We start from the raw sequence: 13806 nt of genomic DNA on the forward strand, positions 1-13806 counted from the left end.
ATCTTCATTGACTGGTGTACAAGGACAACTAGCTCTCGTTGCACATCCCCCTCTCCTAATTTATGGCCATTCAGATAATAGCAAATTGCTACCAAAGTGGATAACCTCGCATTTCTCCAAATTATACTGCATCTGCCATTCATTTGCCCACTCACTCAACTTGTCCAAATCGCACTGCAGGATCTCTGCATCGTCCTCACAGCTCACCCTCCCACCCAACTTGGTGTCATCTGCAAATTTGGAGATATCACATTTTGTTCCCTCATCTCAATCATTAATATATATTGTGAACAACTGGGGTCCCAGCACCAATCCCATGGTAGAATTTGAACTTGTTTGAATGGTCAGACTAGGCCTCTGGATTATTGGTTCACTAACATAACTCATACACTGCCATCCTATAACCTTATAAATGTATCTGTGAGGCCTCTACCTTCCAGTTTGAGGATGTAGTTTGTATATTACTGCCAAGGGAAGATCACTATATAGTTCAACCTTCACAGACCATCATCTGGTCTGCAGTGTGATACTTTTTATCTTCTCTCAGCCATGTGATACATTTCTTTCAATAAATATATTGTATTACTATTGTGGGAACTTGTTCAGACTGCAGTATGACCATTCCAAATTTCAGAGCAAAATAAACTAACTGGAAGCAATGCTATGCTGGACCTACTGGTCCATGAATATGTATAAATCCCTTCATGCCACTTGCACCTTCCCCATCTGTCACCTCCGCAGCCCTACACTCCTCCCATAACTCACCATTTCACCAAGTTTGACTTTCTGTACATCCCATCTTCCCTTTGCCCTACAACTGGCAACCGCTCCTTCACTCATCTAGGTGCCACACACTGGAATAACTTCATTAAGTCCTCTGTTTCTACACTTCACTGTCCTTCTCCAAGGTCATTTTAAAACCATTTTGCTTCAGCAAAGCTTATGGTTATTCCTCTTAACTTCTCCCCCCTTTGTCTCATTGCCCATTGTTTGCCTCAATAAAACTCTGCAAATGGCCTGGAGATGTTTTTATAAAATTGGTACTTAAACAGTGGAAATAGTATTGTTGAACTCTTTCCATGGTACTGGAAATAAGATTTGTGCCCGAAAGCATAAAGATGACAAAACGCAAATCGGCAGGCAATGTGCTTAAACAACAGGCCATATTGCCATCTGGACATCACACTGGATCCCAGACCTCAGCCCCTCCCTCGTGAACACTACAGAAGATATATGAATACTAAGATGACTTTTCACTCGACCAAATCTGCAACTGGCCATTACTGCAACAGAGCAGAAGGGTAAAGAAAGAGGAAACAGTAATAGGGAAATGTTACAATGGATGGCTACTGTAGAGCTCTGCTTGCCAGGAATACTGACCAAAGAGTCATAGAATCCCTACAGTGCAGAAGCAGGCCATTCGACAAATTGTGTCTGCACTGACCCTGTGAAAGAGCACCCTACCTAGGTCCAGTCCCCCGCCCTAATCCCGTATCCCCACCTAACCTACACATCTTTGGGCACTAAGGGGCAATTTTTATCATGGCCAATCCACCCAACCTGCACATCTTTGGACTGTGGGAGGAAACCAGAGCACCTGGAGGGAGGAAACCGCAGTCACAGGGTGAACGTGCAAACCCCACCCAGTTACCCAACGCTGGAATTGGACCTGGGTCCCTGGCGCTGTGAAGCAGCAGTGCAAACCATTGTGCAACCAAGCGCATGGCCATGATTATTTATCAATTAATTTTAATGGACAGTAGATTATGAAGGGATGTTTAGAAATTCCTTGTGTGAGATTCCAATGGATGAGGCTCCAATGCTTGAATGCCAATTTGCAAAGCTACCCTTCAATTCCAAACTACTGGAATTAGAAATTCACTTTAAACTGGCTGACCAGGGGAATTTGAAGGCAATTACTGGCACACATGGATACCGTAAAGGTTTTTAATTGCATGACACTGAAAATGACAGAACTGATTCTAAATCAACCAACAGATCATGGGATTGGCAAAGTGTTTCATTTACAGGAACCTGTACAATACAATCCTAGTATTCTTCGTGATTTACAAAACTTTCACATATTTACATCTGCTGTGATATAAATTCAGGTTTTATATTTGTACGTTTTTACTGTGCATCAAACACATGCTACTGATAGAATTCAAGTGTGACAGAACAGTGAAATTTCACCTTGGAAAAGCAAGTGATAAGTACAGACAAGTTTTAAAAAAATTTGCATGTATCAACCTCGAGGTCTCCACCAAATGCTGTACCGTCAAATAGGAATCAAAATATAATACAATTTCATATTTCTCTGCACTTTTATAGTGTGCATGAATAACGTACCAATATGTCTTATAGAGTCACTGACAATAGATCACATAAGGAGCGTTTACAAATTAATACCTCAAGCAAAAAGCTTTACATGGTGGAGTAAATAGCAGGCCTTTGAGCAGAGAATGTAAGTCCCACTTGCAAACGCCATGATTCTCTACAGTATCATTTGTGCCAGGAGTTCTCAGTCAGAGACCCCCTCCCCACCACAACTACCATTTCACTCGATCCATTTCAATTGGAAATCGGACGGTCATCCCAAAAGAAAGCACCTGGTTGTGGTTTTCTGGGATTTCACTCTGTCGATCTGAAATGATTAACTTTAATATCCATGCACAGATTGTGATTAGGGAAAAACAAAATAACATATATTATTGGGGGGGACTTGCATACATTACAGTACATCAGTACCAAGAACATTGCATCAAGCATCTACACAGATTTCCTTCTTTTGCCAAATACATTATTAATTAACTTGGCCATTGATTTTGAACCACTGGGTCTTCTCCTGCGACTCCCACTGACATTCCTGATGGCCTTTGTAAACATCATTGCCACCTCTTGGTGGTGCTCAGCTGCCGACAGTTCGCAAAACTGGCATTTGTTTTCTCCAGCCAGGAGCAGTCCTTCCTCCTCTCTCACTTCTCTCACATGGCACAGGTCTTGCTTATTGCCAACTAAAAATATCACCGACGTTGCCTCCCTGTGCAAGTAAAGAAGAATTCAATGGATTAGAGGCAGTCAGTAAATTCCGAAAGTCTCCAGCGTTTTACATTGAATGTTAAACCAAGAGGCTTTGAAAACACCATCCCAATCTTTGTTGCTACAACTCGCCTCTTTTATTACTTAGCCACATTGGTGCCAGAGGCTGAAAAGCTAATTCCACGGGCGGGATTCTCCGACCCCCCGCCGGGTCGGAGAATCGCCGGCGGGGGCGGCGCGAATCCTGCCCCCACCTGCTGCTGAATTCTCCGGTGCCGGGGTTTTGACGGGGGCGTGAATCGTACCACGCGGTCGGGGGCCGTTGCCAGCGGTTCCCCCCCCCCCCAGCGATTCTCTGGCCCGCGATTGTCCAAGTGGCCACCTGTTTTCGGCGGATCCCGCTGGCGTAAATCACAACAGGTCCTTACCAGCGGGACCTGGCTCCACGAGTGGCCTGTAGAGTCCTCGGGGGAGCGCGGGGGGATCTGGCTCCGAGGGGTGCCCCCACAGTGACCTGGCCCGCGATCGGGGCCCACTGATCCGCGGGCAGGTCTGTGCCGTGGAGGCACTCTTTCCCTCCACACCAGCTGCTGCCAACCTCTGCCATGGCCGGTACGGAGAAGAACCCCCATGCGCAGGAATGGCGCTGGTGCTCAAGCGCATGCGCCAACTTACGCCGGCTGGAGGACCTTCGCCACCGGTTGGCATGGCGCCAAGCCCTCCCGTGCCGACTGGCACGGCACCAAACACTCCGGCGCTGGCCTAGCCCCTGAATCCTCTGCAGCTTTGGGGCTGCCCGATGCCAGAGTGGTTCATGCCACTCCTCGGCGTCGGAGTGGCCCGCCCCACATCTTTGAGGAAACCACATGAGGTTCAACAACTACTTTATGCTGTGCTATGGACACCACCGGTCTTCCAAGTTCACTCTGACTATGCACATTAGCAAGCTATTAACACTGCCCTGTGACTTCACGGTGTCACAGCTGGCAGGTGAGACTCCCTTGGCCACTGAATGTTGGACCTTAAAGCTCCAATGTGAATTTTGCATATCATTTCCACCACATCTCCAGACTGCACTTCCAGCCCATTCTGCCATTAGATTTGTGGTCTCAACTCCACCTTTCTGTATGCCCCCCCCCCCCCATATGTAACTGTGATAGTAACATTTTAAATTAAACTCACAGAAATGTTTTTCAGCGTAAATGTGAACTTTAAAAATAAGCTTGGAAAACTGATTCTTTGGTATTTTTCTTAACTTTTTGAAGACAAACTATGTGTCAAATAATTGTTAATTATTATTACTGTATGCCAATAGTACAGGCAAAATGCCTTGAAATACTTTCCTGGCCAATATAGATCTATATGAAATGTTGAAAGCATGTTCCTGACAGAAAGGAAAACAAAACAGATTCAGGAGCCTAAACTTTGGTTTAAAAAAAAGCCCAGAGTAATAAGCAAGTCTTTAAGCTGAGCCTTGCTCACTTTAGACTTTCTTTGGAAAGAAAAGCGTAATCTTTTGGTAAATACTCTTTTGTGACCAGCAGTTTCTAAGTAAGTAAAGTCACCATAGTCCCAGAAGACCATAGGCTGCTTTTCCCCTTTGAGGGGGAGAGCAAACTGGTGGTGATTTAACCTGAGGGTCATCAACTGAGGGTCACAAACTGAGCTAAACCGGCCTCCAACTGTCAGTAGATTAGTAATCTAGAGACCCAGGGTAATGCTTTGGAGACCTGGGTTCGAATCCCACAGATGGTGAAATTTGAATTCAATAAAAATCTGGAATTAAAAGGTCTAATAATAACCATGAAACCATAGTCGATTCTTGTGAAAACCCATCTTGTTCACTAATGTCCTTTAGGAAAGGAAATCTGCCAACCTTGGCTGGTCTGCCGTCCATATGACTCCAGATCCGCAACAATGTGGTTTACTCTTAAATACCCTCAGGGATGGGAAACAAATGCTGGCCTAGCCAGTGACACCCACACTCCATGAACAATTTTTTAAAAACACAATGGTAGAATTTTTAAATAGATAACTTTGGATACAATGGGTGGGATTCTCCAGTCTGCCAGTTCTCGACCGCGTGTCGTTCGCTGATGGCGGGAAAATTGAATCACAATGACCAGAGAATTCTGGCCAATGTTATTGGGAAGACCTAGAAATCAACCAATCTCTAGGGACTGGTGACTAAAATTGGTCAGTGACAAGGCACCTGTAACAATGATCCTGTATCACTTCTCAAGAATTTAACACGTTACCCAAGTGAATCAAACGATACAAAGCTACAGGGCACGTAACTATCTGATAGTTCAACAGAAATTGAGAAAATCCCTGTTTACCCACAAGATCCAATGTACAATAAAACAAATCTTCTTGAAACACAAATGAGATGACTGAAATAACTATTTTTGGAAAGGCAACCTAAATCTGGCTTAAATAGTTACTAAGGGAATGTACAATGACTTTTGTTTAAAAATACAAATATAATTTTGGTTCTTCACAGATCATGCTATCATAAATAATTGGAGAAACATATCCTAACAATTACAACTTTTATAACAGTGTCATAAAAGTAAACTCAGACAGTCTCCACAATATAATAATTTTGCCAAAGTTTACACTTGTGAAAACACAAATGTATAATTACATCAGTTGTGTAGATTATGGCCATGCAAGCTGTAGTCCATACAGAAGATAGACATCGTGACATATTATTTTATTTGTTTACAGAATTGGACCTTTTATAGTTTATTACATGAAAAATGGCAATGTTAAAAGAGATTCCAGATCTATAACGCCATTTGGTCAATGAACGGAAGATATACGCCTAGATTTTCTAATCAGTATAATTTTAGCCATTGGGTTAATACCAGGAATAAAACAACACTGATCAGAAAATCAAGGCTATAACGGTGCCCTTTTTTTCTACCATTGTCCTGTGTGTCCAGCCTAACCTGCAATGAGTTTTTACAAAGTTGAACAAAAATATCATAGTTTGTGTCCAAACAGGCTCCTTCCTCCAAACAGATCAGGAAGATCATTTTTTGAGTGTTCCATCAACTTGACTGAACTTTTGTATACAATTTTCCACAGAGAAAGTCAACATTGTAATCTACAATACAATAAATTGTATGGAGTTGGGAATCTGTCTGTGTCTGTGAATTCATTTCTGGCCAAACAATATAATTTAATTTTGCAATAAATACGAATGAAACAGTTGCGTGGTTAAAGGACAGTAAGTAAATAACAGGCATCTTTTGTTCAAATATCTGCTACCCTTCTCTTAACGTTCTTTCCTCCGTCTCGTACAGTGCTCCAACAAAGCTCAATACAAGCTCAGGAAACAGCAGGTCACCTTTCTGCAAGGTATTTTACTTCCTTCTGCCCTTAACAACTTCACATTTTAATCCCCAGTCCTGGGCATTCTGGATTCACTCACAGCTCCACGGGACCCATCTCTTGTGTCCATGTTTGTCACCTTATTGCTTCCTTTTGGTTTTCTTTGGTATTTAATCACTTCTGTCTGCCATCCTCTCAAAATGTCCCTTGTTCTTTTCTTGCTCCACCTTTTCACTAGTTCTGTATTTCCTTAGAAACCGTTAATCTCATCTTCCTGTTCTGATGAAAAGACCTCTATCTCTCTTGCTCTCTCTCCACAGATGCTGCTTGAACTGTTGAGGGATTCCAGCAATTTCTGTCTTAATAACATAAATATTTTATTGCAGAAGATCATACCACTGATAAAACACTGGACACGGCGGCACAATAACTTTTTAGCGTGTGGCTGCTCTTGAGCTGTGCTTGGATTTGAGCTCAAAATTAGCAATGAAAAGCAAGAAAATTTCAGCTGTGGCTCAGTCTAATTAAACAGACCACAGTTTCATATGCCAAATCATCTAGGCAGTGTTTATCTACCATTCCGATCAAGCATTTCCTGCACTTCACTTTCCTTGTGCTTCCCAGCTAGTATTTCTGGAAAGTACTCGCCTTAACAGTAGTCCTCATTGTTATCACGAGTGCACATACAAGATGCATAGATCCAAGATTAGTATAATTATTCTTTGCTGTTTCCAAAAATTCACCCACCCAATCTTCAGGTTCATGCTGGATTATTCCGACCAAGATCGGAGCACCGTTTCTGTCATCAATTCCATCCTTGAGATGGATTGGAAGTATTATGAACTCCCAGATCAGGTAAACCACAGGTTAAGTGAGCAACAGCTTAACCTATCTAACTGGAACATTTGGGCGCGATTGAGTGGCCACGCTATGCCCAAAAAACAGCTCCTTGCAGAACAGCGTGGTCAACGAAAGCTGGGAGACCCCGCTCCCGGGATCTATGTGGTTCGTAATACCTCGCAAAATCTAACATGATCTTGCGGGACGTTGTGATGTGAATCCTGTCCATTTTGGGCTGGATCACTTTTTAGCAAATCTGCATATTAAAGCGAGACAGGTAGTCACACTTTAATGTGCACATTCCAGAGGTACCCGAGGCATGGGATCAAACTACCTCACCACAGAGACCTCAGGTGAGCTCCGGTCATGTCTGGTCTCCACAAACGGGGACCAGATGGCACTTGTGGGGGTCTTCCAGGGGATCGGAGGCCCCCAGGTGCATGTGGTACCAGTGTGGTACCTGGGCATTGCCAGCTGGGCACCCTGCTTATGCCACCTGGGTGACAGGGGTACTGCCAGCTGGTAGTGCCAAGATGGCATTTTTGTGTGGGCGTGATGAGGCCAGGGGTGTCCTGAGCAACTGTTGGGGAATGCAGAAGTGGGGTATGAGGACACTCCCATAGGGGATGGGGGCGGGTCTGGGGTTGCTAGGTGCTTCAGAGTTTGGGGCGCCACTTAAAAATGGCATCCCTATCTCCTGCTTCAATGAGAAGTACCGGCGAACTGAGTTCCTCAGTGTACAGAATGAGGCTATGTGCGGCCTCGGCCATGCGTTCCCCAATGAGGCCCCTTATCAAACGCAAGTAGTGTTTTAGAGCCTGAAAAATGAAAAATTAAAATTGCTTATTGTCACGAGTAGGCTTTAATGAAGTTACTGTGAAAAGCCCCTAGTCACCACATTCCGGCGCCTGTTCGGGGAGGCTGGTACGGGCTGATACGGCCTTGTGTTTCTCAGCGCTACGAGTGGCAGGAGACACGCGGCGAAACACGCTCGCTATTGGACTTTGTTGCGTTTAGTTAAATGGCGCCCAAAAGCTCTTAGATAAAGATAATGGTTACTGGGTTTATCTTTGCATTGCATCCTTTTTTGAAAAAGGTTTTGGCATTTGCAATTCTCCAGTCCCTGTTTTTAAACATATAGGGCGGGATTCTCCGACCCCCCCCCCCCCCCCCCCCCCGGCCAGGTTGGAGAATTGCCGGGGGGGGGGCGGCGTGACTCCCATCCCTGCCGGCTGCAGAATTCTCCAACGGCAGAGATTTGGCAGCCGCCCCACCGGCGATTCCCCGGCCCGCGATGGGCTGAGTGGCCGCCCGTTTTTTTTTTGCTGGTCCCACCAGCGTAAATTAGAGTAGGTCCTTACTGGTGGGACCAGGCGGCGTGGGCGGCCTCCGGGGTCCTCAGGGGGGCGTGGGGATATCTGGCCCCGGAGTTACCCCCATGGTGGCCTGGCCCGCGATCGGGGCCCACTGATCCGCGGGCGGGCCTGTGCCGTGGGGAAACTCTATTCCTCTGCGTCAGCTAGTGTGGTCCTCCGCCATGGCCGATGCGGTGATGATCCCCCCCCCCCCTGCGCATGCACTGGGATGATGCCAGCACATGCTTGCACTCCCATGCATGCGGCAACCCTCGCCGGCCGGCGGAGGCCCGTCGGCACCGGTTGGTGTGGCGCCAAGCCCCTTCCCCGCCGACCGGCGCAAGCCACTCCGGCACCGGCCTAGCCCCTGAAGGTGCGGAGGATTCCACACCTTTGGGGCGGCCCTCCTCGGCACTGGGACCCCCCCCCCCCCCCCCCCCCCCCCCGCTGGGTAGGGGAGAATCCCTCCCATAAAATTCGAAGGGGGCTTGACGGGGTCGATGGTGAGAGGATGTTTCCTCTCTTGGGGATGGACTGTTTAAAAATAAGGGATTGCCCATTTAAAATAAGGATGAAGAGGAATTTTCTCTCTCAGATGTTCGGTAGTCTTTGGAATTCTCTTCCACGTAGAGCACTGGAGATTGGGTCTCTGAATATATTTAAGACTTTGTGAGGCAGATTTTTGATTGACAAGGTAGTAAAGGCTTATGCTGGGCAGGCAGGAAAATGGAATTAAGACAACAATCGGATCAGCCAAGGTCTTATTGAATGGTGGAGTAGGCTTGAGGGGCTAAATGGCCTAGTCTGCCTCTTATTTCTTAGAATCCTAAGCATCCAATGCAGGATTTACTGTTTTAGAAGTTTTGACTGAATGAGACTGAGACAGGCCAATGACAGCTAAATACAGTACTGCATGCTTCTCGTGGTAACTATAGGATTTTGGGTCTATTCCCTATATGAAAGGAGAGACTCGTATGAACATCGGATAAATGTGACATAAGAATATGATGCATGATCATCAATAAAGAAAATCACCAGTCAACAGGAGTGACTAAAATCTAAGAACAACAGAATAAAGAGGTTGCTGTAAATGAGATGGACAGCCAGCCAGTAGATCTAACCAGATCAATTCAATAAGGTAACAGGATTTGCCAGGTAATGGAATGATGTTCTTACCGTTTACAAATTTCGCTACTCAGTTCTCGGATTCGCCGAATGAGTGCTTTTGCAAATGCAAAAGAGGATCGGTCACCAATATCGTACACCACAACAAACCCATCAGCCCAGTTCACTTGATCGATCAACGTGGACTTACTCTCAGAGTGCTGGAAGAGAAACTGTGTTAGAAAGACACTGGGCAGTCTGAAGTGTGCTCTGTTTAACTTACTAATTATCAATTCAGTTTGGAGGTAGTCACATGTATTATAACCTATTCCTATCCTTGGCATGTATTATCAAGTAATTGCAACTGTCAAATAGAAACAAAAAGGCTAAACCTTGGTGATTAACCACAGCCATAATTAGGAGGGGAGATAAGACAGGCTCTAAACTCCATTGACAGCATTCATAATACAAAAGAAACTCACTTTACTCCTTACTCCTGTATGATGTTATCAGCTCTAATCCCCAAACCTTTGCCTATAGCCTTATCTATTGCTCCTTTTCAACCACTTAGCCAATTGTTTTTTTTAAATAAACTTCATGGTCTTTCAAGTAGAACACTGCCAGACTGAAAACTCTTTACTGCAAAATATTTCTTTTAACTCTCCACCAGTCCAAAGATGTGGAGGTTAGGTGGATTGGCCATGATCAGTGCACAGGGTTTGAGTGCTGTAGGCAAGGTGCTCTTCTTGGACAGTCAGTGCAGAATCAAAGGGCTGAATGGCCTCCTTTGGCACTGTAGGGATTCTATGAATTTAGGTTCCCCACTGGATGATCGTCAAGTTGTGGTCCTGGTCAATCCTGGAAACATCACCATTTACCAGTGCAAACTCTTCAATAATTTTGAGATTTCCTGTCAAACGTCTATATGATTATAGCACTCTTTGCAACTCTTGGGACATATGAAAACACTTCACTTTGAAGGGATCAAGTTGTTACTGGTTTTTAAGCTTCCCCAATAGCATCTCATACCAACAATATATGGAACTGACAACTAACAGTTATTAATGAATGATTTACACATTGTCTAAAGCAGCAATATACTCGACAAGGTCACCTTATCATTCCTATATGACTTTACAACAGACCTGACTTTGTCAGTCTTCAGATTAGAATTAAGTTCCTACCAACAGCACAAGAGACCTACTCTGAAGAAATACTCACTTGGGAACAAGGGTCAAATATCTCTAAATTCATTTGTCTCCCATCTATGGATAAGCGTTTTTTGTAGATACACTCTGCAAAAAAAAAATAATAATTGGAGCAGTGATCAGAATATTTCACAGCATTGTTGCTACATCTCCTTAAAAAGGTATGCCTTGCAGGAGCTCCATTTCAGTAAACAGATACACCTTTGCAACGGTAAGAACACAAGAGGTTAAGCCATTTAATCTGATGTCATCCTGTGCATAAATCAAGTAAAAATCGAATGTTACCAGCTGCAATTAAAAAATAACATTTTAAAATATTGCACAAAAGTTTCAGCTTCTGGGGTAAGTGAAGGGATTTATATTCAGTCTTATCACAGGATTTCACAAAGAACTCTGGTCAAATCATTCAATATCTCTGACATTCAATCACGATATTGATGTAAACAAATATGCCAATTTATGTACAAGCTGATTTCACAAACTGTGTGCTTTATGAGCGCTACTCAGAGGCTGGGTGACATGGCTGCTTCCTGCTGAAGCCTACCCCTGGGCTGATGGTTTTCAGTGCAATTTTCATGAGTTTTTAAATTTTGAATTGTGATTAAAACTGAGATTACAGGCAAGTCACGGCATCGTAAATAATGGGCAGAAGATCACCAACTATATTTCTTGCTTGACAGGTTCTTCTGGGATGTTCAGTCTTCAAAAGGGAGCTTGCCAACAATTTACAATGAATGACACAGCATCACTGACATAAAAAGTGTATTTTTGGGACTAAAAACTGAAAATGCTGGAAATATTCAGCAGGTCAGTAGGCATCTTCAACCTTTTCAGGTTGATGACCTTTCAATCTGGCCTTGCATTGGACCCTTTCATTATACAGGGTCCTCAAAATCAGTTTTTAGCCAATTTAATTCACCTGGTATCATGGAGCAACTGAAGGCATTGGATACAGATAAAGTTAAGGGTCTTGACGTATCCTGGTCCATAGTACTAAATACATGCCCTCCAGCACTAACTGTGCCCCAAACCAACCTATTCCAGTACAGATAGGACACTGGCATCAGCTGGCAAAGGGGAAAATTGCCCACGTAGGTCCTGTCTTCCAAAACTAAAAGGCGGCTAAGAGGCTTGATGGAGATGTTCAAAGTCAGGAGGGGGCTGGAGAGAGGAGATAGAGAGAAACTGTCCCTGCTCATAAAAGGATCAAAAAAGAGAGGGAACAGATTGAAAGTGATTTGCAAAAGAGGCAAATGTGATGTGATAAAAGACTTGGGGTGTGGAATGCACTGCCTGGAAGTGGGGGGCAGGTAGGTTCAATAAGGGCATCCAAGAGGGCAACAGACGATTACTTGAATAGAAACAATGTACAAGGGTGGGGGAGGGGGAAAGGCAGGGGAATGGCACTAAGTCACAGTACTCATTCGGAGAGCTAGTGCAGATAAGACGGGCCGAATGATCTCCTTCTGCGCAGTGAGTACTCTGTGGGTAACATGTGCACAGCTTCCCCTTGCAAATTCTGACCGCGTTGTGGCCAGGCGCTGGCCGTAGCGGGCAAAGTACATCTTGACATAAATGTATCAGCACATTTTTTTGAAAAGCCCAGACAGGTTTGTTGGCGAGGGTGGCGGGGTTCCGAATTTAGCACTGGGGTTTAGCACTTACCCGAATTGGACGCGTACTCGCCGATGAAACGCTTGGTCAGAAAACGCACCACAAGAGCTGCAAAGAAAGGAGAAGAATACATCAGTAAGCGGCCAATGATACACACGGGGGAGGCTCCTGAAATTTCACACAAAGAAACTGCCCGGGAAATAAGTTAAAGGTCTCTTTAGAAATACAGGATTGAAATGACCTGAACAATCCATTTCATCCTCACTTACCGGATTTCCCAACTCCGTCGGTGCCGAACATGGCAAGTTTGATATCATTCATGATCGCTCTCTCTCCAAGTCTTGCTCCCTGTCGTTTGAGTGTTTATTCTGTTGGGGGGGAGCTGCTATCGTTGATTTGGGACACTCTCAGATCTGATTCTAGACTGTGTGAGACTCTTACATCCCACTCCCTCTCCTGTTAAAGGCTCTTTCTCCTCCTCAGGGCTCCCTCTCCTGCTCAGGGCTCCCTCTCCTGTTAAAGCCGCCCTCTCCTGCTCAAGGATCTTTCTCCTGTTAAAGGCTCTTTCTCCTCCTCAGGGCTCCCTCTCCTGCTCAGGGCTCCCTCTCCTGTTAAAGCCGCCCTCTCCTGCTCAAGGATCTTTCTCCTGTTAAAGGCTCTTTCTCCTCCTCAGGGCTCCCTCTCCTGCTCAAGGCTCTTTCTCTCCTGCTCAGGCACACACCCCGCTCTGCAGCTGGCCGCTGGGGGGCTGGTCGCTCTTATTAAACTGGGTTTGCGTCAAACTTTGGCGCAATAAAAGCTGCCAATATCTCCCCTTGGCCTCCAGGAGACGTAGCAGACCCGTAATTCAGAGAGGGGGGTGAGTGGGAACAATTCTCCTGGGAGTGGGAAACAGTGAGTAGAGATCACCGATCCCCTTTACCTATTGACAAGGGATCCCAATGCAATGGGGAGAGGGTGAAATAAGGAACTCTCTGCGGAAAGTCCTGGACTAAGTTTTTTTTCTTGACACTTCAAACTAAAGGAACCGTGAGCTGGGATTAAGGAAATAATCCTTTAAAAGCATAGGTGTGGGGAAGTAAAATCAAACCATAGACAGGCTAATCGTTGAGAATCAGTCAGAAAACGTGGTCATTAAGCGAGGCATGAAAAATAAAACATTTACAGAGTGCAATCGGGAATAAAGTTATAAAATAACATTCTGAGCGTGTTTGGGAATAATTAGTGACACATAGAAACGTGCCATAATTGCATGAATCACAGCAAACAGTCATGATTTAAGTTTAATTTATATAAAGCGGAGTCCA

The 13806-nt window shown here is 44.8% G+C and overlaps 1 protein-coding gene across 1 annotated transcript; it reads right to left on the reverse strand.

Moving 5' to 3' along the window:
- Window positions 1-1933: 1933 nt before the first annotated feature.
- On the reverse strand, window positions 1934-13220 carry rergla (RERG/RAS-like a). The gene is made up of 5 exons (XM_038811107.1): window positions 12769-13220; window positions 12551-12607; window positions 10899-10972; window positions 9750-9898; window positions 1934-3040 (listed from the first exon to the last, which is right to left on the reverse strand). The coding sequence occupies exons 1-5, from the start codon at window positions 12818-12820 to the stop codon at window positions 2770-2772; spliced, it is 603 nt and encodes a 200-aa protein (XP_038667035.1). The 5' UTR covers window positions 12821-13220; the 3' UTR covers window positions 1934-2769.
- Between the last annotated feature and the right edge of the window lie 586 nt (window positions 13221-13806).

The sequence above is a fragment of the Scyliorhinus canicula genome, chromosome 11 (genome assembly GCF_902713615.1).
Source record: "Scyliorhinus canicula chromosome 11, sScyCan1.1, whole genome shotgun sequence".
NCBI lineage: Eukaryota > Metazoa > Chordata > Chondrichthyes > Carcharhiniformes > Scyliorhinidae > Scyliorhinus > Scyliorhinus canicula.